The sequence below is a fragment of the Pogona vitticeps genome, chromosome 5 (assembly GCF_051106095.1).
Source record: "Pogona vitticeps strain Pit_001003342236 chromosome 5, PviZW2.1, whole genome shotgun sequence".
Taxonomy (NCBI): Eukaryota; Metazoa; Chordata; class Lepidosauria; order Squamata; family Agamidae; genus Pogona; species Pogona vitticeps.
Window position 1 is genome coordinate 108,291,491 of NC_135787.1, and position 26,834 is coordinate 108,318,324.

Below are 26,834 nucleotides of genomic sequence, written 5' to 3' on the forward strand. Positions count from 1 at the left end.
TAGTGACAACAGCTGGGCCCCGTTCCTTGGCCACTTCCCACGCTCAGCCCTCATTAGATATTTTTGTCATTTCCCCCAAATACGTTTGCTTGTTTGTTTTGCACTTCCACAAACCCTGGATTTTCATGGAATCTGTGATTGCTCTCCCATATGCAGGGGTTGGCAAATGGCCAGCAGACCAACCCACCAAGGCTGGTACAGTGGCAACAGAGCAGAAGCCCAGTTTGTCTCTCTGCACAAGGCATTTCCTTTTTCAAACAAGTTGTCAATGGAGTGTGTGCTTCTTGTGGCAACTTGTGCTTTGGGGAGACATCCAGGGCATTAATTAGTGCCCCCAAGAAAGATGCAGGTTATTCCCATGTGACTAATGTAAATGCAGAAATACCCTGTGAAAGTGACAAATAGAGGGCCCGCCACAGTTCATCACTGCGTGTCAGTAGAAAAATGGCAGCAGGGGACTTTAGGCACCCACAACAGTTGCAATGCACATAACTCATGATCCACATATGATCCACCCCACTTCTATGCACAGAGCATGCTGTTTTAGCTGCATAAGCAATTACTTACAGCCCAGGCATTAGAAATAGTGAGTATTGCTATCCTTCTCTATATATTTCTTGACTAAAACATGCAGGTTTTCAAATATTACAGTGTTTTCCTGAAAATAAGACAGGGTCTTATAATAATTTTTGTTCCAAAAAAAGCATTAGGGCTTATTTTCAGGGGACGTTTAGTTATTATTTTTTTCATGGACAACAATCTACATTTATTCAAATACAGTCATGTCATCTTCTTCTGGTTGCTGCACAATGATGGATGGCCCAGTTTCATTTAACTGGGGCTTATTTTTGGCATAAGACTTATATTACGAGCATCCTGAAAAATCATACTAGGGCTTATTTTCAAGGAAACAGGGTAGAAGATACCCTCCTGTCTTTAGTCTATCAGATAAATTTCACAAGGTGACTGCTCTTATTTTCGAGTCTTTCTGTGGTGACAAAAAATAGATTGTAAAAAGTATTTGATATGCTCCTCAAGCTCACTGGTATTTTTATTTCTTAAAAAAAAGGTCAAAATATATTTCAGGTTTCGTTTGGAAGCTAACTTCAATCTTGTTGGAGAATAAAGCTAAAATAATTGGATTGCCTGTGGTTACACTACTACCACTTAATATGTTTGCAAACAAAGACTATGGCTATCTTGCCAATTTTCCCATACACCTGTAAAATGCATAGGTTTCTCTACATAAAAATCTGATTCTGTGCTAGAGATCCCATGTCTGAAAGCAAAGCTGTTGTACTGTTGATTGTCTTCAAAGTCCATTTGTCACTTAAACTGTAAATCGGTGTCAGAGTCATACCATGGCAGACTGCAGCTGGTGGTTAATCTCACCTCATTGTAAACATCTCTATGCAACACCAACAAATCCTCCACATGGCAAACTAAAGTATGGATGCATATTCTGGTCTAACTTTCTATCTGGCATATTCATGTTTTTTATTCAAAGCTGGCAAGTTCCAGGGATGAGAGATTGTAGTATCATTCAATCATGTGAACCCCACCTGCAATCTAAAGTGGTATAGCCCTGTCATCATAATCAGAACTAGGGCTTTGTCTGGCTCGCTAAAATATGGTAGCAGAAAACTAATGAGTACAAGAATACAGCACTCTTCATGTGTTAATTGCATAAAAGATGCTGAGCAAGATCACAGGATAACAGGGATGATGCTGTTTCAGATAATGTTCCACTGACACAGTGCTGCCTTCCCATGACATCCAGGCACATGGCCATCTGCCTACATGCCATCTGCTTACATGCCTTTAGGTATGTAAGCTTGTTCAGTGCAGAGGTCCACAGCTAATACATGAATACTGGTAGTGGAATGGAAAAGCAGTGGTGCATTGATGATGAGACCAGCAGTGCAGACTTTCCACGCTTGAACATCTGAAGGCCCCATCATAGGAACAACACAGGGTTTTATGGACCTATCTAATCTATGCCTAAAATGTAACTGGACTGACTGTCTGAAAGTCAACTCTGGCTCACTAGGAGAAAGAATTGACTTCATTTCATTGGGCAGAATCCTGTTATGTACACCAGCTAGAGTAACTCTAACAGCATGAATTAAGAAATCAGCACTAGTCTTTATTGTCACACAGCAGTTATATGATCAAATAGGCAACAAGGAAAAAATCATCCACTTCTGAAATTGAAATAATTTGCCCCTGAAATCCACAACATTGCAGTTATGCCACCATAAATATGCAGTAGAATTCTGGCCAGAGTAAGGAAAAAGATTCAGCCCTTTTATATAAAATTTAGAATGACAGTTTCCTGTAGACGAAGCCCTTTTTGCATATTATATCTGTACAGGACAACTGTGGAGCAATCATCTTTGTTAACTTAAACTGGATGAGCAAATGTTGATTCATTAATCTGAAATTGATGAATATACCATCTTGGAAACCACTCTTGCTCTAGTATGCAACAGTTTTAAAGAATGATATTAAATTTTCTTTGAACAAGAGGGCTTCTGTATTTAATTACATTCCAAAAGTAAATTACTCTTCCTTCAACTTCCTCTGTGTGATCTACACTGAAGTTTTAGTGATGTGCAGACATATTTAAAGCTTCCTTAATTAACTAATACACATGCAGGTAATTAACTAATACACAAGCCAGAGTCACTGGCTTGTATACAAACCACCACTAGCTGTCAAATGTCAGCAACCCTATCTATGTTCTCTTGGCATCCCTCAAAATCCTTTAGATGTTTTGCTTGAGGAAAACTCTCCAAATTTGCTTTGAAATTTACTTTAGTCAAAATTTCAAAGGCAATTCCTTTACTTTTTTATGCCAGTATTTCACCTTCATACAGAAAAATCCTGGACTGTACTATAATTGACAGAAGATGCCAACCGTAGGTCTGAAATCAGCCAACAGACTGCTGTCCATGGTGCTAACCTTTTCTTCCTTGTCCAGCTGCACAAAAAATCCACAATGAATAAAATGCAAAATAATAACAAAGGTACTTTCAAGTAATCACAGTACAGGAATGTAGCCTACAGTTTAGCTTTTTTTTTTTTACTTTTTTGTAAGAATCTGTCTTTTCTCATTCCCTCTGGAATGAAATAAAAGCTTATATTCTGCAGATGTTACATGAGTATTTGGTTTTACTCTCCAGTCATTCTCTGGAGTCATTTCTTATAAACAGGACTGCTCTGAATATTCAGTGTGAATTTCAAACATGATTCATTGGAAGGCTCAATAGAAAGCATTCATTTTTAGAGCCAATACATATTTCTGTTAGTTGGGCTGGTCTGAACCCATTATTCTCTTCCTTTCATTTGTGACTTTGGGATTGGTTATTTATTTATTTATTTATTTATTTATTTATTTATTTATTTATTTATTTATTTATTTATTTGAATTGTATGTGGGCAAGCCCTGAGCTACAGGCCAAATGAGGTGCTCAGTGCAGCCCACTGGGGCTGCCCAAGCGCTTCCCAAATTCCTCCACACAAACATGAGGACTTCTCTATGTGAATGGGTGGGGTGACGTATGCAGAAAGAGGTTAGGTTGGGCTGCACCAGAGGTAGACTAGCTCCTCCCCCAGCTGACTCTAGCCACACCCACCAGCTTTTAGCCCCACCCACAGCTGTATGCAATATTCATTGGGAGAAGGATTGATTATACGAGGCCTAACCCAACCTACAGAACCACCGAGACTACAGCAGAGCTTGGAAAAGTTATCTTTTTGAAGTACAATTCCCAGACTGTCCAGCTCTCGCGCAGCGTCTACTATGCTGGTTATTCTCACTGTAACACATGAGAAAGGATATCCCAGACTCTTCTTATTTACAAATTTACTCACTAGGTAATGAATTGTGCAGTTACATAGTACTCTTAATTGTCTGAATATTAGTGAAGTATTTCAGAGTTATAAACACTTTGTGGGAATCAGGGAAAGCATTTTGTGTGTGTGTCAGCTCTGGGAAAGATTCAGCATTCAATTACTTGTTCTTAATGTCACTTTGCATTGTGAAGATACTACCATAACTATAGAATTAGAAAGTGGATTCTGTGGTTGCTTTCCAAACATTGAAAAAAAATTAATCTTCCTGCAACTCCTAGGCTTTTTTTTAAAAAATCACCAGACAGAGTTTGACGAAGCGAGCTCATTGGAGGGATCTGGCAGGTTAGCTTTTGCACCAGAAAAAGAGAGCTTGGGAAGCTGATCTGCCCAGATGCTCCATTCTGCAGCCAAAAAACTTTGTAATGATTTATAGCCTAGGGCAGCTTTTGTTGCCAGCCAGTTTCTGTGACATAAACAATTAAAGCATACAAGCGAGTGAGTGTGATCTGCAATCAGTTGTGCTTTATTAATGGCTTTCTAATACATGCCACAGTCCAGTAATCACCAGGCTGTTACTCAACGGAGCTGTGACAAAAATCAAGCTAATTGTGCAACGTCGTTTGCTGCAGCTTCTGCTGCTTTGCAAAACACTTGCTTTGTTAATTGTGATTTCATGCACCACTGAGTGTTGTGGCCTCGGGGAAACTGTCACACAATGGAACAGTTACCGTGTTAACTTTTGAGATCAGCTGCCCCAGTTAATCCTTACAACCCCCCCAGATACAAAATGCAACCATCACTTCACTCTTTCTTGATTAAAGCTGCAGTCTTGTATGCACACACCTGGAAGTGGAACCTGGTGAAGTTACTAGGCTATACTTTTAAGGGAACATTGGCTAGATTAAAAAACCAACAAACACCCACAGATATAAATCACAGTGTTTGCTTGCAAAGAGTGCAAAAGGGGACCTTGACCTTGATCTTTCCCAGCCATGGCCTTTGTGTCCTTTGCAGGGAAAAAAGAAGAGCACAAATATATCAGGGGTACACAGCCTTTTCAGCTACAAGGAGCACACCAGGTACTGTAATTTGTGGAAGGAGGCATACAGACACAGGAACACACACACTTCCCTACACCTGTATGTTCCAGCCCCTACTACAGTTTCTTGTTGCTCACTGCAGGTAAATAGCAATCTTGGAAGGCCAATGACAGCATTCTAGCCACCTACACCAGCCCACCTGATCGCAGTTAACCTATAGAGGGAAAGGGGATGCGGTTTCATCAATTTACAGGGGCTGCAAGCAGCTAAAATTTGTGTATTTTTAATACACATGTGTAAGGTCACTAGATGAAAAAAGAGGACAAGATTCTTGTACATTTAATAGTTGCTGAGGAAGGAAATTTCAGGAGATCCAGCTTCAAATGTGCAAGACAGCTTTCAGTGCCTCTCTAAATGCATTTAGTGATCTTTCATTCCTGCAATATCCCTGAATATTTGTCCAGAATTTTGGAGTTGTATGTACCTTCCGCATACTGATCCTGTCCTCCTGAGGCAGAATGTAATTTAGCCCACCTTTTGCGTCCTGGGAAAAGAAGCAAATCTTGGCAAGGCTGCAAGGAAACCTGGATGGCTCCAATATTGCTCCTTCAAAGGCACTATGAATATGCAACATTTCTTGGCTGTGGAATAAGCGAACTTCACAGAGAACTGTGCTGCTGTGGATGGGATGAACCACAGCACTTGCTTCTCAAAGAGCAACTAGGTTTATATAATATTTGTAACGTAAAATGGAATGACGGTATAGAAATAAAATAAGATCTAACCTAGTTAAGAGTTTGCCTGTGAAAGTGTTTCGTAGTTCCCAAGCTTTGGACACAAAACACAGGAAGATTGAAGAATGGAAACAGAAATGAGGAGATAAGGGAGAACAAGCCATCAGAGGTAGAATATTCACATAATGGGACGTGCAACTAAATCTGGCAAAAAGGAGGAATCTCAGTTTTGTCCATTCCTCACTAGTCTTCCATCTTGCTTTCCAGCCAACTATCATCCTGCAGTTGTTGACTACTGAGTATGTTCAGTCCTCTCTCTCTCTTTTTTTTATGGATACTTTTTAAATCATTTCAATCAATCTTTGGGTTCTCCAAACCTTGGTGAAATTTCTTTCGTATTACAGCACTATTTGCAACTCAGCCGTTGGAAATAGAGGGCAATACTGCCTTACATTCCCCAAGATACAATGTTTGGGTTTCCCCACTCCACAGAGCTAGTTTTCAGTTGTTCAGAATTAAATCACAATTGACAGATCCACCAATGTCTGCTCACACCCCAAAAGACAACCTCAATGTGTGAATGATCCTTTATCATAGATGAAAATGTCACAGTCAGGGTTTTTGTTGTTTGTTTCCAATCCCCTGGTTGCAAGACACCTGTGAGAATTCTCAAATATTGGTCATTCAGCATTCACTGCTTAAAGAATGAGAATCGTGAGGCATATGTGAACTAGCTTCATGTGGAACAACAAAATGGTAACATTTGAAGAATTAGCAATGCATGAATATTGATCCGATGGAAGTACAATTCTATCAAGTGAGCCTTCTGAACAATGTGAAATCATGTCTACAATGTGATGTTATGGAAGAAGATTCTCCCAATAGAGGCAACAGGAAGTGCATGGAATGTGTAGCCACTCTGTGATCTATAAAATAGGAGCCTTTTGTTCAATCACTATGAAGTTTGGTCAGCCTAAGGCCCCATGTGGGATGAGTTAAGAGTACTAGGGAAAATGTTACAGGTTACAAAAAAATTGGCTGAGTCTCCCACTGAAATCAACAGAAGGAGATGAAAACAGTGCAATTCCAGCAAATGAGAAATAGAACAAGTGAAACTGTTTAAAATGAAAAGGAATGAAAAAGAAATGATCCTTTCTTGTCCACTCACCTAATGTGATCTCCAGAAAATATATCACACTAAGACCGTGATAGGGTCTTCTGGGAAGCTCTCTCAACAAACAAGTCATCAGGCATTAAAAGCATTTTGAAATGGAACATTTCATCTTCAGGTGGAGATTAGCTCCAATTGTTCCTGTCCTCTCTAAAATACCCATTTTCTGCCTATGCTATTTATTTTTCAGGGGGGAGCATTCAATATGCATCCCTTTGCCTGCAGTCTGAAAAAGCTTGTCTGAGGAATGTTACTATCCAAGGAATGGTTTGTCTTCAAATACTCTAAACTCAAAGCCTATACATTACCAATGATAAATAGCACTATTTCTTCTTTGTGGATATTTTAACATTTAATTTTCAATAACCTGTGGCTGCAAGATCTAGGCTTGACTTGATTTTGGAATTCTTTCTCTTCTTTCATGTGCCCTCATTGAATAGTTATGCCTATTAAAAGATTAATTTGTTGACTCAGAGGTAAAATCATACTGGATGGAACACTTTCTGTCCTAAATAAAAATGCACTTCCTTCTAAAAAGGTAGGGATTGGACTTTCATATTTAAGGAAATTGGGAAAAACATGAGAGGCTCCTTTTTTCTTTTTCTTTTTCATTTGTTTTTAAAAGAAAACACAAATCATTAGTAATTTCAAAAGAAGGGGATGCTAAAAAGAGGCTTTGATTTGTTTGCTTGATTTTCTTGTTTTTTAAGAGAGAATGCTGTGTGTGATTTTTTTCATTATTTTTGCTATTTTTCCCAACATGGAGAGAGGTTGCTTTCCCTGTTTGATTTATCTTTTAAAAATATGTTATTTTGTCAATTTACTTTGTATTTATTCTACTAAAAGTGCATTTTTGCTGGGGTTTTGATTATTTTTTCTTTCTCATGTATTGTTGTCCACTTTTGGAGCAGCTGTTCTCTGTTACCTTCCCTCTGTGCTTCTTTGGAGTAGTTTTTAGGAAGTCCTTAAGGCTTTTGGAATGCAAGGAAACAACGCATACACCAAAATGAAAGAATCTGAAAGACATTTTCCCTTTCACAGTTAATGAAAGGACAGGTGCATGAAAAATTAAAAATAAAAGGCACCGCCTAAAAGAATCCAAAACGAAAAAAGCACCCAAAAAAGATTTGCTGTGCATAGCCCTTTAAAAAGCTTCTGCAGTAAGCAGCATGACAGACACTGAGTTGGTCTTTTCTATCCTACAGAGAGCTGTGTAATATGCCATGTTTATGTCAAAGAAAGGTCATGTTTTTGAGGTGCGGGAGAATTCTGAAATTGGACATACACCCCCCCCCCAATTTCTGTCATCTCCAGACAATGTATCACATTGTGTATAGTTATTTATTTTTCCTGGGAGAACATTCAATATGCACCCCCTTTACTACAGTCTGAAAAGCTTTCATGGAAGAATGTTGCTACCCAAGGAATGGTGGGTCTACAAATATATTTTAACTCTCAAACACTGGAGGGGGATTGTATCCCCCATATTCACGTCCTGTTCTAGAAAGTACACAGTGGTAGGTCTACAGGATAATCTCTCTAGGATGCAGAAAGCATTGTCCCCAAATTACTCGTCCTTGCCAATTGCAAATGTCATTGCATAAACAAGAAATACCAGGGCAAAAACTCATTGGAATAAACTTACTGGTTTATGTCCTTGGGTTTGTTTTGGTTTTTTTTTTTTTTTTTTTTTTTTTTTTTTGTCCCAGCCAATGTGATATAAATTTGCAGTGTCTCTGGGGCATGTAAAACATGATGCAGAGAAGGTGAAGTGATGTTGCCTATGTATCAGTCGTTGGCTCAAGCTATGCCTTACATTCAGAGGGCATTTACCTCATAACAAAATGTTCTGTTACCAGGGTAGAAAGATGCTTCATAGTATCATAGGAATTTGTGATGATTATGCTAGCAGAGTGCAGCAGGCTCTTTAGGTGAGCTGGTGGCTATGGGTTAGAAATGGTCACTCATGATAGTTACGGGGAGGGAAAAGGAAAAGTGTCCTTTTATTGTTCTAAGAAATCCATTCAGAATAAAACAGGATAAAACCTAGAGTTGAGTACAAAAGCCCCTTGTGTATGCAAGTGTGCTGTAGACCTATATGGAGTCCTCTTCACAGCTGGCTTTCCCTTGCAGAAGAAGAACAAAGAAAATAAACTGTATCATAGAAGAAAGGGACAGTAATGAGGAAGAATGGCACAATGATGAACCTCAAGATGGACAAGATCCTCACAATCAATTTATGACACACACACACACACACCCATTACTTTAAATACAATTTTGCTGCACTTGTTTTCATGGGTATAAGTAGTTTAAGGATTTGTTTTGTTTTGCCTACCTTACATCTCAAGCATTTTTTCTGGCTCTGGATGTGGCCCTATTTGGGTAGTATGTTGTGTTTGTTGACATGTTGTGCTCAAAGCACAAACACTCCCTGTATTGCACAACTTTTTAAAAAAACTGTGCATCTGCACATTACATTGGAATTCTCAGTGAGGTCTGGGAAATCAGTATGATGGATTTTGTGTGAGTTTTTTGGACTCTTACTACTTGAATTAAAGTTATACATCTGAATTTCTGCCATTAGTTCTGTCTACCATTTTATTCTGCAAAATGTGGGTCCCCTTGCGCTTAGGCTTCACGCAACTGATCTGGATGTCTTGAATCGAGTTTCTTGTCTCTTGCTGCTGAAGTTTGTTGTACTTTTTTCCCCTTGGGGCTTTTACACTTCAAAGTCTGTCAAACTGCTAATAATTAGACCCCGAGGGGGAAAAAAGTCATGCTCCAAATGGACAGAAAGGAGTTCAGATTGACTGCAAAAATCGGTTTCCAGAACTGATCGGGCTATCCTACCAACAAGGAAAGGAAAGCAGCTGTGGGAAAGTGGTGAGCATCACTTCCTAATTTATAGGAAATTATATCAGTGATCCTGTTAGAGGTTTTTTTAAACCAAAAAGGTTGCACAGCCAAATAACTATATGAAAATTCATAATTTGCATAATTTATTCCGGCTACAGAATTTTGTTTTCTAAGCACAGAATTGAGATTTCAATCCCCATTTTCCACATACGTAAGTATAGGATAAGTGTTAGATAAGGGTCCTTCCAGATATACCTTTGCCTCTTTCAGAGAGCTTTGCACGAGACTGAGGTTTTCATTCTACAGCTCTTCTGCACATGGGCAGCGACCCTTGCCTGAAATGGGAAGCAGGGTCCCACCACCCACCATTGCACAGCCACCGCCACCCACTGTGTGCATGTGCAGCAAAATAAACAGCCATGCCCCCACACCTCCCACAAGAAAGGAAGAAACCACCCACCCCACATGACAAGGTAGGTTATCTCAATGGGGCTGAGGACCATTTTTCAGATTTGCCAGCAGCTTGGGCGCCGCAATCCCAGGAAGAGCTACAGTATAGGGACTAATTTGCTTGTTTGTTTTTTTTAATGCAGTGCTTCTGTCTTGTAAAATGCTACACAAGGTTTTTTCTTAATTGAAAAACTAGTTTAGTTTTTTTTTTTTTAAGTGTTTAATTTGAAAAACCTGCCCCTCCACCTGCTAGAGCTAGCTGGATAGTTCAGAGGTTTGGGTATCTGATTGTGGAGCCAGAAGTTGGGAGTTCGATTTTCCACTGTCCCTCTTATGAATAGAGCCAGTCTATGCAGTCATGGGCAAGCTGCGCAGTCCCAGGGCACCCCACCCCCAGAGGAGGGCAACGGTAAACCGCTTTTGAGTATTCTCTACCTCAAGAACCCTGAAAAGAGTTGCCGTAAATTAGAATTGATTTAACGGCGCACAGTACATACATACAGCTGCTGGAAGGCACAAGGAAATTCTGAGCAAAAATATGTTGTTTCTCAAAACACTTTTTAAAGGCATGTGGAGGAGCAGGAGCACTGGGTGGGGAGGATACAGAAATGGCCCTGTGGTGTTCAAGCAGCCTGTGCATTACATATTGCTCATTCGTGCCATAGGAAGACATAGTGGCAAAGGCAATCCTCCTTCCCTCCCCGCTGCCCATTGTTGCCCTTGAGCAGAAGGGTAGAGGAGGAGGAAAAGGCAGACCCATCAAAGGTAGACCCACCTGAATCATTGTTGTCAGTCTCTGGACAAGATGGGAGGGAGCAGAAGATGGTTGTGGGATGCCTGCTGCTACAGCAGCAGCAGCAACAGTTTTGGAAAACTCTCATCAGCATCACCCCAGGATGAGAAGAAGGCTGGAACTACACAGCACACACCTCCTGCCAGAAGCTGAATCAATGTATCACCAGTGATTTCTTAAAGAGCCAGCCATTGATTTAAGAAATAGACACCTAAGAAAGAAAGCTGTCGGTCATTGGCTGTCATTACCTTTGCCCCCGGGGGTTTCATCATTGCCTTCTGCTCTCTTCTCTCCTTCCCATCCTCTTCACAAAACAGAAGGCTGACAAACATGGGCTTTTCTGTGGGCAGCTCTCCAGAGCAGCAAAAGGCATCCTGGGGCAGGCAGGGGCTGGGCAGAGAGGCCTGCTTGCCAACCACAGGGCTCCGCAACCTCAGGTGACTGCTTCATCAAGCCGAATGGCACAGCATTGCTCCAGATTTTTTCCAACTGTACCTCCCACCCCGTCTCTTTTTTCCTATAGCAAAAAACATCCATTAAAGGTCGGGGGGGGGGAAGAGAGGATAGCTGTGCAGTGCCTCATAAATGGCAGGAGCACTCTCTCTGGCAGCACACTAAGAAACATTTACTACAGAGCAATTCCCCTTGAATTCAGTGGACTATTTCATGTTTAGCATTATAATCAAAATCACACAAATTCATTCATTTCAAAGCCGGGGGTTAGAATGACAGCAGCTTATGACCCTTCACGTGACCCTTTATTTAATGATTTAGCATCCGATTCAGCCTACATGAAATACCTGTAATTTTCATTGATTTGAAGGAAACAATAAAGCACAAGTTTGAATGTACCTCAAAGAAATCACAAACTCTTCAGGTAGAACTATGTTTAGTTGTAAACATCGAATTCCCAGACCTGCACTTGCCCTGACATTCAACCAACCATCCTGGTGGTTGGGTACTTAACAGTAGATAAATAAGAAGTAAATAAACAAATTTTGGAAAGCAGGAAAGCAGATTGCACATAGTGAACAGAAAAGGCATTTGTTTACAGCCAAGATACCATTTACCCACCATGAAGGCAAAGCTCTGACTGCTTACATGAGCTATGCTGAAGTTGTACGTCAGCAAGTCTATTTTTAAAACGTCTAACCACTTTACTGGGATTTCTACCCATTTAATTGCTGCAGATCTTTCTCCTATACTTTCCAGTCACATGCGCGGAGGCAGGGTAGATGGTGAGGAAAAAAGCTGCAGAAGCAAACAACCTTGTTTCTCCCTCTTTTGGTGTTAAAATTTTAATTTTCTCTCCTTTAAATTTCTTAGCACTCTCTTTTAAATAATGCTAAGTGTCTCTAAATTATACATAGACCTGCAAGCGTCATCATTATAAATTCTGCTTTAAGGGGAGAAAGGTAAGTACAGTCATACATAATTAAAGTGCTCTATATAAATATTACCATACTTTATGTATTTTGAGGGCAAACACTCCAAACTGTACACTTTAAAGAAACAGGATCAAGGGCAAAACTGTAACCCATAACATGGCCTGGAATTATGATCCCATTGGCCTAGATATCCTTTCTAGGTAAAGATTTGATTTTTGCTTCCAGTTCAGTCAAGAGGCATTGCAGCACTATGAAATCTCTTCTGGGGGGCTAAGGACTAATCCTTTGGCTAGGAACCAATATTATCATCTGCACTGACCTGAGTGGAGTTGACAGGAAGAGACAGGGAACTTGAGAAAACATACACAGGAGAATATCCCCTTAGGCTCAGAGCAAGGCCCAGCAAATCTGGTATCCTCTTTCTGACAGGCATCAGCCTGCTGCTCCAAGAAAACAAAAGGCTAGGCAAGAAGGCAAGGCCCTTCCCACCACCATGGTTTGCTCCCAGCAAAGATAATTGAAAATTTCTCTTTAAAGACTACAACTCCCAGAATCACCCATAACCAAGAGTCATGGGTACTGGTCATGTTGAATGGCCAAAAAGTAACTTTCCCAAGCTCTTACCCCACCTTCCAACAACTGGTATTCAGAATTGCCTTGTATTACCTTGTACTGAAGATGTAAGCTCCATTTGGAGGCAATAGGTACTGACAGATCTATCCAGGCTCTTCTTTCAAAACTAGCTCAAAGCCATCAATGTACCCATTCAACAGGGCTAGCTTGAGTCATCTGGCTGCCTCAAGCAGAGCAGCCTGTGGCATGCCCAGCCCATACCATTCCACTTTGGGAAATTAAGTGCCAACACCTTATGCAGTTACTTTGGCATTGAGACAAAACAAAACAAAACAAAAACCACAAAGATCTTTTTCCATCCCTGACAACAAACATGAAACAATAAATCATGGAACTAACAATTTGCTGGCCTTTCATGGCAATGGAAGTGTCTACTTCATTCTGCCTAGTGGCAGGACTGGCCCTGCTGAACCCGGACAAGACGGAGGTCCTGAGGGTGGGCGGTCCCTCCATCGGTGGTTTGGGAAACTCCCTCTCTTTTTTGGGGGGGGTGACTCTCACCACGAAGAGTGAGGTTTGCAGCTTGGGGATTCATCTGTACCAGGTGCTCACCATGGAAACCCAGGTGGCGTCAGTGGTCCGTTCCACCTATTTCCATCTGTGACAGATTGCCCAGCTGTGTCCCTATCTTGATGGTGGGGCGTTCACCACTTTGGTCCATGTGCTTGTAATCTCGAGATTAGACCACTGTAATGCACTCTACTTGGGGCTACCTTTGAGATTGATGCGGAAGCTTCAAATGGTGCAGAATGTGGCAGCCAGACTACTTACTGGAACAAGAAAATACCAGCATATTTCTCCCATTCTAGCTGCCTTGCATTGGCTGCCCATTCGCTTCCGCATTGATTTCAAAGTGTTAATGTTGATATATCAAGCCCTAAATGGTTTAGGACCTCGATACCTAGTGGAACGCCTTCTCCCACCTAGATCTACTCGAATCACTCAATACAGCCAGGAAAGGTGGCTGAGGGGCCTAACGCCGAGGAAGGCCCAGAAAGAAAGAACAAGAAACTGGGCCTTCTTGGCAGTGGCTCCTTGACTTTGAAATAAACTTCCATCGGAAATTCACCTGGCACTCTCACTGGGTATTTTTAAGAGCCAACTTAAGACCTGGCTCTTTAGGCAGGCCTTCCCTCCAATCACCACTTGATTTTCTTTTCTATCTTCCATTTTGCTTTTCCATCTTGAATGCCACTAATATTATTGATTTCAATTGTCATTTAATTCTTTATATGTTGTTTTCATGCTTTTACTGTAAGCTGCCCAGAGCAGACGTAGTCTAGATGGGCGGGATACAAATCTAATAAATAAAATAAAATAAATAATAAACAAATATTGTGTGAAGAAATGCTGTGTTTACTTGTTCCAAATCTACTACTGATCAACCATATCTAGTGATTGCAACTTCAAATACAGTGGGACCTCCATATCCACAGGATCAGTATCCACGGCTTCATTTATCTAGGGTCTAAAAATATTACAAATATTAAAAGAAAACCAGAAAAAAACTATTTTCACATGTATTACCATAACAAGCCACTAGATGGAGACAGGGACCATGCTATGAATAGTTTTTAGTGAAGAACACATAGCATGGTCCCTGGCACCCACTAGTGGTCAGTCCTGGTGATACATGTGAAAATAACTTTTCTTGAATTTTTCCTTTTGTATAGTGTTTATATAGTGTTTGCTATTATACACGGTTTTCAATATTTGGAGGGCCACAAAACCAATCCCCAGCAGATATGGCGTCCTACTGTAATATCAGAATGAGAGAACAAATTAATTTACTGTCTCCAAATTAGTAATAATTTTGCAAATCTGTCATATCTCTTTGTTAAAATCATGTGTTTTCCCCCTAACTAAAAAGACTCGAATGTAGTGCCTTAATTGGAAGAGTAGATGTCATGGAAAACTCAGCTATTACCATGAAAAAGACACTGCTTCAAAACCAATAGCTAAGGGGAAACTTGTGGCTATTCTCCTCTGCGGATCTCTGTACTTTTATTGCATAGTAAAAGGAAATTTTGTCAGAAATTCAAAACTCTGCAACATTTCTAAGGTGGGAAGTGTACTAATTACATCAAGAGCCTAAATAGCTTTGAAAGCCCCTTTGAAGACCAGCAACGTCCCTGCCTTCAAAATCACCCCATTGCAGAGTGCCAGGCAGCCCTACACACAGAGTAATCTCTCAACCTGAGAAATAGAACTCTTGAAAGCAGGGATTGTACTAGCCAAGCCCCAGTGCCATCTCTCTGCCTTCAGAGTCTCATCGTTTCACAAACCCCCTGACTCAGTTTGCGCTGTTCCTCCACTAGCAAGCTGCCATGTCTTTTAACATGCCAATTCTCAGAGCATAAGCCCTGACTAGTCTCAAGCAAGAGAACCATTTGGAAATCAAAAACTTTGTTGCTGAAAAATATGCTTATGCCTTGTTTGTTCTTCCTTTATCTACACCAGAAATGGGAACTATTAATACTAAGGGGGAAAAATACCCAGGATATCCTGGCAAGCAGGACCAATAGGTATTTTAGGTATTATGGGCTGATAGATTCATATTTCTCATTTCTACTTTACACCCATGTTTACATGACTACCCACAAAGGTGAACAAGAAAGGCACTGACCCTGTTAGAGAGTTAGGAAGAAGAAAACCAGTGCATTGACTGAATCCTGCATCTTCTCCATACACGCTCCACTGGCATATGACTACCACTGTCCAAGTCAACTGCTGGGCAGTATATGTGTACCTTCTAGTATTTGGAGACATAATTCCCCTTTCGACGTATCTTTCTGCATCTATATGTGAGAGAAATCAACAAACGTGTATATCAATAGACGGATTGTGGCAAATGTCATCAGAAAGATAAAAGCCTGTTTCATACATTCTAAGAAGTTAATATTTACAAATGTAAGCACATTTCCCAGCTCAACCATTAACTAATTTTACATATCTTTTTGGAGGGCAAGGATTCATGTTACCTTGGCCATATATACAAAGCCACATGCTGCATGTTTAGGAGATAGTCAATGAAGAAATTAGATGAATGACTACTCTTTTGCCAGAGAACTAGCCCAAAAGCTCCATGAAAAATTCAAAATCAAGGGTCGAGTCCAGGCCTATTCATATTGGTGGCCAAGTTAGATGTTATGGGAGTTTGCATTTCATTCCATTAACCTTTTTTCCCTTCTCTAGTGGGATCTCCTCATAGATATGTGTCTTGGCCATCTGACTTGGAAACCAAATCCATATTCAATTTTGAATCAGGAATCACAAAACAAAGCATGCTAAAGCATGTGGGTGAGGGGGGAAATCATATACCATGACAAACAAATCTCTTTCACTACAGGAAGTATTATTTCTAAAAACATGATAAGTATATAATCTGGTTTGGCCAAGTTATTCATGATCAGTGATTCTCAGCCTTGGGTCCCCAGATGTTCTTGGACTGCAGTTCCCAGAAACCTTCACCACTAGCACTGCTGGCCAGGATTTCTGGGAGCTGTCATCCAAGAATATCTGGGGACCGAAGGTTGGGAACCATTGCTCATGACTAATCAATGACTCGTTGATTTCAGTGGGCCTGCCTTAAGTATGGTTGTGGTCACACTGGCAATAACCATTTAAGAATCCTTTAAATCAATTTAGTTTTTATCGTTCACATGACACATGGGTGAAACCATTTTATATGGCCTGCAAAGCAAGTTTTTTTCAACTGGCCAGCAGGGACTTTTTAAAATACCTCACTTCTGAAATCGATTCAATTTTTTAATGCAGTTTTGGTGAGTGTGAACACTGTTTCATTTGTGTCTATGTGGATTTTGGGTGGCAAGGGTGCAGCCGTTTTTCCTTTTAATTTTTTTTCTCAAAAATTATTTCCTAAAATGTTTACTACTGCACCATTTCATCAGTACATTTTGCATTTCTACCACCTACCCCGTTCTCTCCATTTGGCTGATGAAGGAGCTGGTGGAGCAGCAGCAGGTCAGTAAATGCAGAGCAGGCACAGAAGGGGCACAGAGTAGATGTGCATGGACATGGAGAATGGTCTGTGTGCCAGGAGCATTGCCCTGCAAAAGAGCTGGAAGCCTTCTCTCCCCTGCCCCACTTTTTCATAATTAATCAGCTGGGGACACCTCTTCAGTGTTTTCCCTGTGGTTTCTAGCAACTATTATGACACCAGGTAGCATCTTATTATGACACCAGGTAGCAATTTATTGATGTATCTCTTACTTTAATTTTTAAGAAAAACTTTAAGAGCAGCGTGCTTCTAAAACAGAAGGAAATCAGTTGATTTCAACAGTGTAGGTGCCAAAACTGGGTTTAAATCACCAGGAATCAATTGATTTCTGTTCAATGCATGCAAACGCAGCAACTGGTTTCAATACCACATGACTTGAACCTGATATTTTAAAAAACCTGAACAGAAATCGATTCAAATTTCCAGTGTGATCACGGTCCATATGGGACAAGGTGTATGCAGGCATTTGTCCCTGTCTTGAACAAAGGGAAGATCACACTAGTTCAAACCTTTCTTTTAACTTTCTTCGTCCTTCCATCACCTCAGGGATACAGGGGGCTTCTTATGCTCCACATATAGGAGGGATATGGAATTGAAAACAGAGAAAATTGACTAGCTTGGATGTTGTTCTCCTTCAGACTTATTGTCCTCCATACATAGAAAAGAACAGAACCGAGGCTTGAAGGGATGGGTCTAGAAAGTTCATCCTCCTTGTGTGTTTGTTGAATGCAGGAAGGAATGCCTGACTAAGATTTAGTTCTGGATCCAACCACAACTCAGTGTGCTCTTAAAAGATCCATCCCCTGTCTCATCTCTAATTCTTTTCTTCTCTTTCAGAGACTTGATGGAAGCTCTGGTTGGCTTGCTCCTCTCTTGTGAACAGGATGACACCTCCCACTGCAATGAGACAATGTGCTGGAAGGAATGAAGGCCTCTAGAGCTCTTAAAAATGTTGGTTAGAGCTGCTAAAAGAGGACCAGTGAAGATGCTGGCAAAGCTCCATGTGCTTGCTCTGGCTTTCTTTTCCGAAGGAATCTTCCTTACTCTGGGTGACCACAATTTTATAAGGAAAGAAATCAAAATTGAAGGAGATCTGGTTTTGGGTGGTTTGTTCCCAATTAAAGAAAAGGGCAGCGGTACAGATGAATGTGGGAGAATCAATGAAGACCGAGGTATCCAGCGTCTGGAGGCAATGTTATTTGCTATTGATGAGATCAACAAAGATAGCAATCTGCTCCCGGGAATTAAACTTGGAGTTCATATTTTGGATACTTGTTCACGGGACACATATGCATTAGAACAGTCTCTGGAGTTTGTCAGGGCTTCTTTGACTAAAGTGGATGAAGCAGAGTATATGTGCCCTGATGGGTCGTATGCAATTCAAGAAAACATCCCATTACTCATTGCAGGTGTTATTGGAGGTTCTTACAGCAGTGTCTCCATACAGGTGAGATATTAAGTTCTATAAAAGGGGTCATCAGCTGCTGTAGGGAATCCGAAAGTGAAAATCATCTGGGTTGGTGTGACTGTTATGGAGCCAAAAAAGCAGAACAATGTTGTGCAGTTCCAGTTTAAGCCAACTAAATAGTGGAAAGTGCAGCATCACTGATAGACAGAGCAATGCAGCACTTGCCGCTGCCTTGGGGTTGGGGAACAATATTATTGGACTTCAGGTCCCATCATCTGTAACTAAATTCGGGGAGCCAGAATTTAGCAATATCTGGAGGGCCAGAGTTTCTCTGCCCCAGCCTAACTGGTGCTACCCAGATATGTGAAGTGTGGATACCATCCATCATCACCACCAGTGTTCCATCAGGAGAAGGAAAAATGACTCATGGATAGGCAGATTTCAGAGCTTTAGGCTATGAGATTTGGGGGCAAGGGACATCATTGAGTCCCAGATCATGTGCTTGCTTGTAAAGAGTCATAAAGTCAATCAGTGGCATCACAGACTTTTAGGCCAAGCATGGTAACATTCTTTATTTTATTTTATTTTATTTTATTTTATTTTATTTTATTTTATTTCATTCATTCATTCATTCATTCATTCATTCATTCATTCATTCATTCATTCATTTTGTTAAACTAGAATTTCTAGAATCTTCCCCACCAGCATTCTGGGAATTGTAGTTCACAATATTACCAAAGATTCAAGTGAAATGTACATGTAACTGATTGTCAGTGGCTTGATCATTTTGGCAGTGATACTTCTATATTCAGGCCCATTTTTTTTTGCAAAGTTTGCAAAAAAAACTTTGTATTTTGAAAAAAAAATCATTTTGTGAGATAACCTTGTTCTTTTGTGCAAATCTTCTGAATTTTGCACAAAATGCAAGTATTTCTACTCAAAATTACTCCCTTCTTTCTGTAAAAGATTTAAGGGTTTGGTTTTTGGTTTTTCATGTATGTTTTGTAAGGGTTTTTGTTTTGTTTTGTTATTGTTTTGCGCATCCACATACTTTTTTGAGGGGGCTAGTGGTACTGTTGAAGAAGGGATGCAGGTGGCGCTGTGCGTTAAACCACTGAGCCACTGAGTTATTTATTGAAAGATTGGCAGTTCAAATCCACATGATGGGGTGAGCTCCCCTTGCTTGTCCCAGTTTCTGCCAACCTATCAGTTCTAGCGCATGCAAATATGACTAGATGAATAGGTACCTACTAAATGGGAAAGTAACAGTGTTCCATATCTAGTCATGCTGGCCACATGACCATGGAAAGTATCTATGGACAAACGCTGGCTCTTCAATTTACAAATAGGGATGAACACTAACTCCTCGAGTTGGACACGACTGGATTTAATTGTCGAGGGGAACCTTTAACGTTACCTTTTTTTACTGTTGAAGGATGTGCTAGTATTTTGCTACTGTGCAAAAGCAGAACCATATCTCACAATGGCTGTCAGTTTATTTAATAGGGTGTCTTGGTGGGCTGAAAGGCCCCATCAAAACAACTGTCAGCCACTTTCAGCTTTTTGCTACTGCATGAGAGTAAAAAGGCCAGCAAATAACAATGTATAGAGAAACACCTTTTCATCAAGGACAAGAACATTTATATTTCTAACATCCTTTCCCTCCAGTACCAAAAGCAATTTGCCTCTTGGTACCAGTTGCTGTAGAAAATGAGTTATAAGGTGCTATACCATGTTGGCTTTGGGTAAATATCTGCTTGGCCACTATGGAAAACAGGATGAACTAGATACCATAAATCTTTGACCTGCTCTAGCATGGCCTTTCCTTTGTTTTTCCTCATGTTACAATGATGCCATGCACCCCTAGAGCCTATAACCAATCCTTCAGTTGAACTGTCTCTCAGATAGTAGCCCAGTTCCATGGCATCTTTGGAGGGCATCCAGAAATAGTCACAAAGAGGGATTGCTATGCCCACAGAGGAGATGAGGGGAAGAAACTAGGGTTACTGGTATACGTACAGGACAGCAAAGTGAGAATGATTCACTTGTGAGCATAAGTAGTTTGTGGTTACTGCAGGGGCCACTGACCTCAGAAATTTCAAGGTGAGATTCTCCACTGTTCGGTCCCTGAGTTGCCCCACTTGTGGAACAGATGTGAAACAAGAACCCTAGAATCTAAGTACAGTGTTGCCTCCACTTACAACCATAATCCGTTCCAGAAGATGCACACTTATCTTTTGCTGGCCAAAAAGTTCTGCAAATCTTCAATTTCTTCAAACACAGGATGCACCCACAACACAGACCACAGTTGCCCCTCACTAAGTCAACCTTGGAACTGCACGTGGAAAAGTAAACCCAGGCTGTATTGGGAAGGCTTTTTAAACCTTCCCGGCAAAACGCACAATGCATCCTGGGTATTAATGGTTGAGATTTGAACAACAACAACAAAAAAACCCTGCAGACATTTGTCTTGCAAAACAGAGTCTGTTAAAACAATCGTCTTGCGAGTCATTGACCCCAGCTGTCAAAATCGTCGTCTTGCGAAACAGCATCCCTAAAAAAAAAACACCTTGCGAAGCACAGACCCAATTATCATCTAGCGAAAATCGCCCATAGGAAAAACCGGTTTGTGAAGCACAACAGTGATTGCAAAAACTAATCATCTTGTGGATTAATCATTTTGTGAGGTAATCGTCTTGCGAGGCACCACTGTATAAGTATCTCAATCAAAATTTAGGGCAATCATGTGTCCTACTGTTCTTCAACAGAGTTTATTTTGTACAAAATTTTGTATAAGTGTCCTAAACCAGTAGACTGGGGACTCAGAGATGTCTTGCCCCCGACGGTGCCCCAAATCCCTAATGGCAATTTCCCACACTTTTCCCCTAATCCATCCTTCACCCTTATCTGGAGCCGAGTTATCTTCACTAGCCCTCATCCAACAATACCCTTCCATCAGGACTGGTAGTCCCTGATGGAGGTTAGAATTGGAGGAGCCTTCTTTCAGTACCTGAGCTAGCTCCTTGAGGCACGGCTTCTGGTGGCACCATCTCCAGCATCAACACTGAGTGGGAGCTGGTCGAGGCGGGCAAGTATTACCTGCTTCTTTAGATCCACTTTCTAGTCTCTCCTCAGAAGTAAATGGCCCTCTCCTGCATCCCTGGCCTTTCTCAAGCTCACCTAGTCTCCAGTCAATGGATCTTCCTGATCATTCATCCTTGCCTCTGCTGAAGTATAGAATACCGGCAGCAATTCTTCCCAGGACTCTGCCCACATCTCTAGCTTTGCCTCTCACATAGCGTCCCCCCTTTCTCCTCTTATTTTAGCCTCCCTCTTTCCATCCTACTTATGCCATAATCTTGCCCCAGATGTTTCTCCTTCTACTGTCACACAGGTGTCCCTTTACCCAGTCCTCAGCCCCTACTAGCTCTGTCATTGGGGCAGATCTGGCATGGCTTTCTGACTTCAGGGAGCTCTTGCTTTTGGGCTGGCTCATCACTGAGCTCTGGAGTCAGTGGGGTTTTTATCAGGGCTCCCATGTGCTCCTCACTGAGACCTGTAGAACAGGTGTACGGCCACGAAGGATGCCAAGAGCATCCCCCTCACACCGTTGTATCATCTAGCATCTTCTCAACTTTTACATTATTAGACTCTCCATCATATCTAGAAATTAAGAGACATAACTAATAATGCCTTTTGCGCCGGCTATCTCTGTTTACAAGGGTTTCACTCAACAGGCTTTCCTCCTGAGATCAATACAAAACTATCTCAATCGTAGAAAGAAAAATCAATGACCTTTTCAATTAGATTGTCTTTCCCCTGGAAGAGAAACCGATGCTAGGGAGGTGAATGTTTGCTAGTGCACTTGAAACTCAACACTGAATAAGGTCGCTAAGAACTCAAGAGGTGGACTAGGAACAGTTATCATTCTTTGAATGAATGAAAGAAAACAATGGGCACAGAGCAAAGAGACAGGACTGATGCACACACAGCTCATTGTTCTGCAGCCTTTATCAAATCTTTAGTGGCAGTGACTCTCCTTGATCAGTGCAGAAATGGGAATCTGCCCTTCCTCCTGTGATGTACTTAATGTTGTGTGCTGAGTGGAAGCATGACTCTTCTGCTCAGGAAAAGGGGACGAGTGGAGAGATTACTTCCTAACTCTCTGCTTGGTCTTCTGGCTACTATGCTGCACAATCACATCTCTGCTCTAGTTGCAAGTCCTCTGAATTACGAGGTGTAGAAGTCAGAGGGAAGAAAGAAAAAACTGTAGCTCAGGAATCTTTGGTATACACTTCCAAATTGGGAATGTACATTGAACAAATATGCAAACATTACACCAACAAAATGCAAAGCACAATGAAAAGTAAAATATATAGTCTATTGTCTCTTTTTCCATTCTCATTTTTTTAATGCCAAAAGTGATTGAGCCAGAAACCTGATACGCAAAGCTCCATTCTTTGCCCAATCATGATTTGTTTCAGAAAGAATACTTCCTTAGAATTTGTATGATCTCTAAAATAACATCGGTGTGTGTTTCTCCCCTGCTGAACTTTTACATGCTCCATTTTAAGTACTGTATATCCCAAGGCCAGTCCTGCCTCTGGGCAGATTGGGGCAGTCACTTAAGGCAGCGGATGTTGGGAGGCAGCAGCAAATATTGGAGGGCAGAGATGTATGCCATGGCAGTTTGCCTTGCAGGTAATCTGCCGCCCATGGATGTGATTAGGTTGCTGTATCAACAGCAGCCTAATTCCTTGAGCTTTTAGAAGCAAACAGGGAGAAGAGGAAGTAAACCTGTATGATGTCACAGCAAGTGATACAAAACTGCTTCTGAGCCAGCCGATTATGGAAATGAGCATGAAAGGAATATAGATAAACCTTAACTAACTAGGGAATAAGGCAACCAGAGCCAGGGTATGGTAAACCCTCCCTCCCTCCCTCCCTCCCTTCCTCCCTTCCTCCCTTCCTTCCTTCCTTCCTTCCTTCCTTCCTTCGTTTTCGCATCTAGGCAAAAGGCAAAATGAGCGAGTTGACTTTTGTGAGTTCAGTTCTCTACTGTGCCTCCTCCGAGTTGCACAGTCCCAGGACACCCACCCACCCCCAGAACAAAGGACTAGTAAACCATTTATCAATACCCAGAAAGCCCTGGAAAGGGTCAGCGTAAGTCAGAATTGACTTGATAGTGTGCAATTATTATTAAAAGGCAAAATGCATGAGCAGCTGCAACATGCCTGCTACAGCTTGCATTTTGTACAGCTATATCCTATATCACATCCCATGTGATTAATTTTTCCAGTGCCTGTGCAGCTACTGGAACAGATAGAAGGTACACCAGATTCCCATCAGATCTCTCCCCAGGCCTTGTAGCATTGGCATGCCACACACTGATGATGGTGCTTCAATGGGGCATCAGTCCCGACTGCAAGTGTGCAGGGTTGGATTCTAGGCATGCCAGCATCATATAAGTACGACACGTGTACAGAAACCTCCCTCCTGTTTCACTGAGTCCTGGCACTGAGTGGGCTTGGGTGGGGATGAGTAGCCAAGATTTCAAACCAAAAATCACACTTTCTCCTGCTCCAGCACTGCTTATCTTGAGACTTGTCTTCCTCCCTGGCAAAACAGTAAAGCAGAGCAATTCCCTGAGACCTTCCAACCCTGTGTATGTGGTGTAACTTACGATCTGGAGAACAGAGCCTCCAAGCCTCGGCTCACCCTTCTTTTTAAACTGTGCTGGCAGACCAGATTGGAAATCCTGTTCCTCAGGTCTGCCAGCAAGCAGCCCAACGCCCTTTGCCCTGTGCTGGCCCAATCCCCATAGAGTGTGGGGTCATCATGCCAGCACTGGCCATCCCAAGCTCCTTTATTTTATATATTTATTATTTATTAGATTTCTATCCCACCCATCTAGACCAAAAGTCTACTCCTTTGCCACTCACCATGTGGTGGCCATCATCTTTTTCCTGGCTGCTGCCAGCAGGACCCAGCAGTCACTCCAGCCTCAACGCAGGACAGGTAAGTCCGTGTCCCAACCTTCCCTGAGACCCGCCAAACCTGTGTATGGTGGAGGATGCAACCCCATCCTGAGTGTGGAATGATTCAACAGCTCATTCCGTTGGCTTTTCTGCATGGAAGGAGGAAAGATTTTTTGTTGTTCTTTCCCCTGTTCAGTAAAATACGTTTGGCAAGGCCTGCCAAAAGCAACCTGGGTGTTCTTCGATCCATCTCCTGAGTCAAAAAGTGGGTGGATGAAAATACAAAGCAGACACGGCCACTCTGGATGTCTGTTCTGGGTCAAACTCAAGCATCAAAAGGACTCTATATCTCGTCGTGCAAGAATTAAAATCTGTTCCAGCATTAAACAGGAGAAACAATGCAATTCCCCCCATGTCCCTATTCTACTTCAGAAAGTACATTAGAGATTGATTACTTAGGAAGCACCCTTGCCTACAAACCTTGCAGTCCCAAACTCTGACACAATGGCCTAAATCCAACCCAAATTGGCCTAGTTCCAATCACAGCAGACCCACTGAATCAGCTATTCAATGGTGACTCAAAACCTATGTCAATTCCATTTGTTCAATTCTCTTTTACTGTTTTTGGTGAGTAATGCCTGGATCAATGCTATTGAAACAAGTCTTCCTGGTCTAAGGTAGGTGATAGGAAATGGTCTGAGGCTGAGTCACAGCCTAGAAAAATTAGTTTGAGTTTTACTACTAGAGGGACAAAATTCCAGAATAACATATAAAACATGAAACAATAAGAAAAAGAAAAAGTCTATGGGAGAAAAGGAGAACTGCTTAGACTGATAAAAGTGCTACAGCCTCATGAAGGAAGACTGGTTGGACAAATGTTTTTGTTAAAAATGCTATTAGTGGCTAAAATCTTGTAACTTTTGCCACTGACGGCTGCAGATGATTTTACTGGCAGCACCAGCATCAGTTATTAAAGACATCCTTGTCCTGCCTTGCAGCTCTCCAGCAATAAAGATTACGTGGGAGTCTTGAGAGCTTCAAGGCAAAATCAGATATGTTTAATTTGTCAAAACCCGATTATGGTGGTGGTGATGATGATGATGTCATCAGACTTACATGACTTAAGTTATGCAGCAGAATTTCAGCCAATATGTTAAATTTGGGAATCTATTGACTGTCAAGCTTAGAGCCATGAGCATAATCTGAAGTTACTTGATAATAGCCACTTTGTTGAAGCAAAGGTGGGCTGCCGGGGCCATAGGGCTGCCTAGGAGTCTTAGGTGCACCATCTTGAGTTCTATGAAGAGAAGAGAAGAAACAGAAATAGCCAAAACCTTTTGCTGCCTAAATCAGAATAGCGATTCTGCATCCTTTGGTCCAAGGTTTGAAAATGTTTTTATTATTTTGGCAAGTGAAGAAGAAAACCCCACTACAGTGGACCCTCTACTTACAAAATTAATCCATATTGGAACAGTGGCTGCAAGTCAAAAAGTCTGTAGGTTGAGGCTCCATTGACTTACAATGCATTGAAAACCGATTAATCCATAACCAGCCGTTTTTGTTCCATTTTGGTTTTTTTCCGGTGTGTAGGTCAATTCTCCGGCTGCAAGTGGAACCTAAATTTTGCGGCCAGAGAAGTCTGTAACTCAAAAAGTCTGTAAGTGGAGCCGTCTGTAAGTCGAGGGTCCACTGTTTTTTTTTCCCCTCTGGGGATAAAAATGCTTGAGGAGAGCGTTATTCAGACAATTTGGAAAATGGTTAGCCTGAATGAGTGAGCAGGGGGAATAGGCTGCCCTGCCCCTCCCTCACAGCTCCCTTCACCTTCCTCTCATATAGGTTCTCCACAGAATTGGAAACCCTGATTTTTCATGCTTACAGACCACATGAAAGATAGCAGTGGGCCAAGGAACATCTCCAGTCTGTTAAATGCCTCATGAAGAGAGCAAAACAAGAGGAAGGACATGCTAAACTGTTTCTTCTGCTCATGCATTCAGATTAAGTTTATCCTGACTGTCTGAATAGGGTATGTATATGCCAGTGATCGAAGGCATTGTTAGGAAGAAAAGGCATCTATTCAATATTCCATTTAAATCAGACAGACAATGCTTAAAAGGTGATGTAAACAGGAAAGTTACCTCAGCTCCCACTGTTCTGCTTTGCTAATGAAGTCATGAGGCTTTTCAAAGTACTGCCTTCCTAGGGAGTTATAATAGCAGATAATGAATATTTAGCTAGATTTTTACAGTTTAATTTTCAACATGGCTGGCAGGCGATAACTCTAAACAGACACAGTTTCATTTTTCATGGTTTTTTTCCCCTTAATCATTTCCCCTGTAGGCGCAAATGTTGTCAGAGAATCTGTTTTAAGGGAGCCCAATAAAATCTTCTTAGAATATCCAGCTGGTGCAATTAAAGGATTTAGCTCGCAAATTTCCACGAAAGCACTGGAATTTGAATATCTATGAACCAGGGGCAGGTGAACTATTTAGCAGCCTCTCAAT

The 26,834-nt window shown here is 41.4% G+C and overlaps 1 protein-coding gene across 5 annotated transcripts in view; it reads left to right on the forward strand.

Annotated features, from left to right (window-relative positions):
* GRM3 (glutamate metabotropic receptor 3) overlaps positions 1–26,834 on the forward strand; it is a 147,238-nt gene that overhangs the window by 72,051 nt on the left and 48,353 nt on the right. For all 5 annotated transcript variants that reach the window (XM_078394237.1, XM_078394238.1, XM_020800517.3 and 2 more), the window contains exon 2: positions 17,785–18,394. In XM_078394237.1, coding sequence (XP_078250363.1) covers positions 17,897–18,394 — 498 coding nt within the window. In that variant the 5' untranslated portion in view covers positions 17,785–17,896. The remainder of the gene's footprint in view (positions 1–17,784; positions 18,395–26,834) is intronic.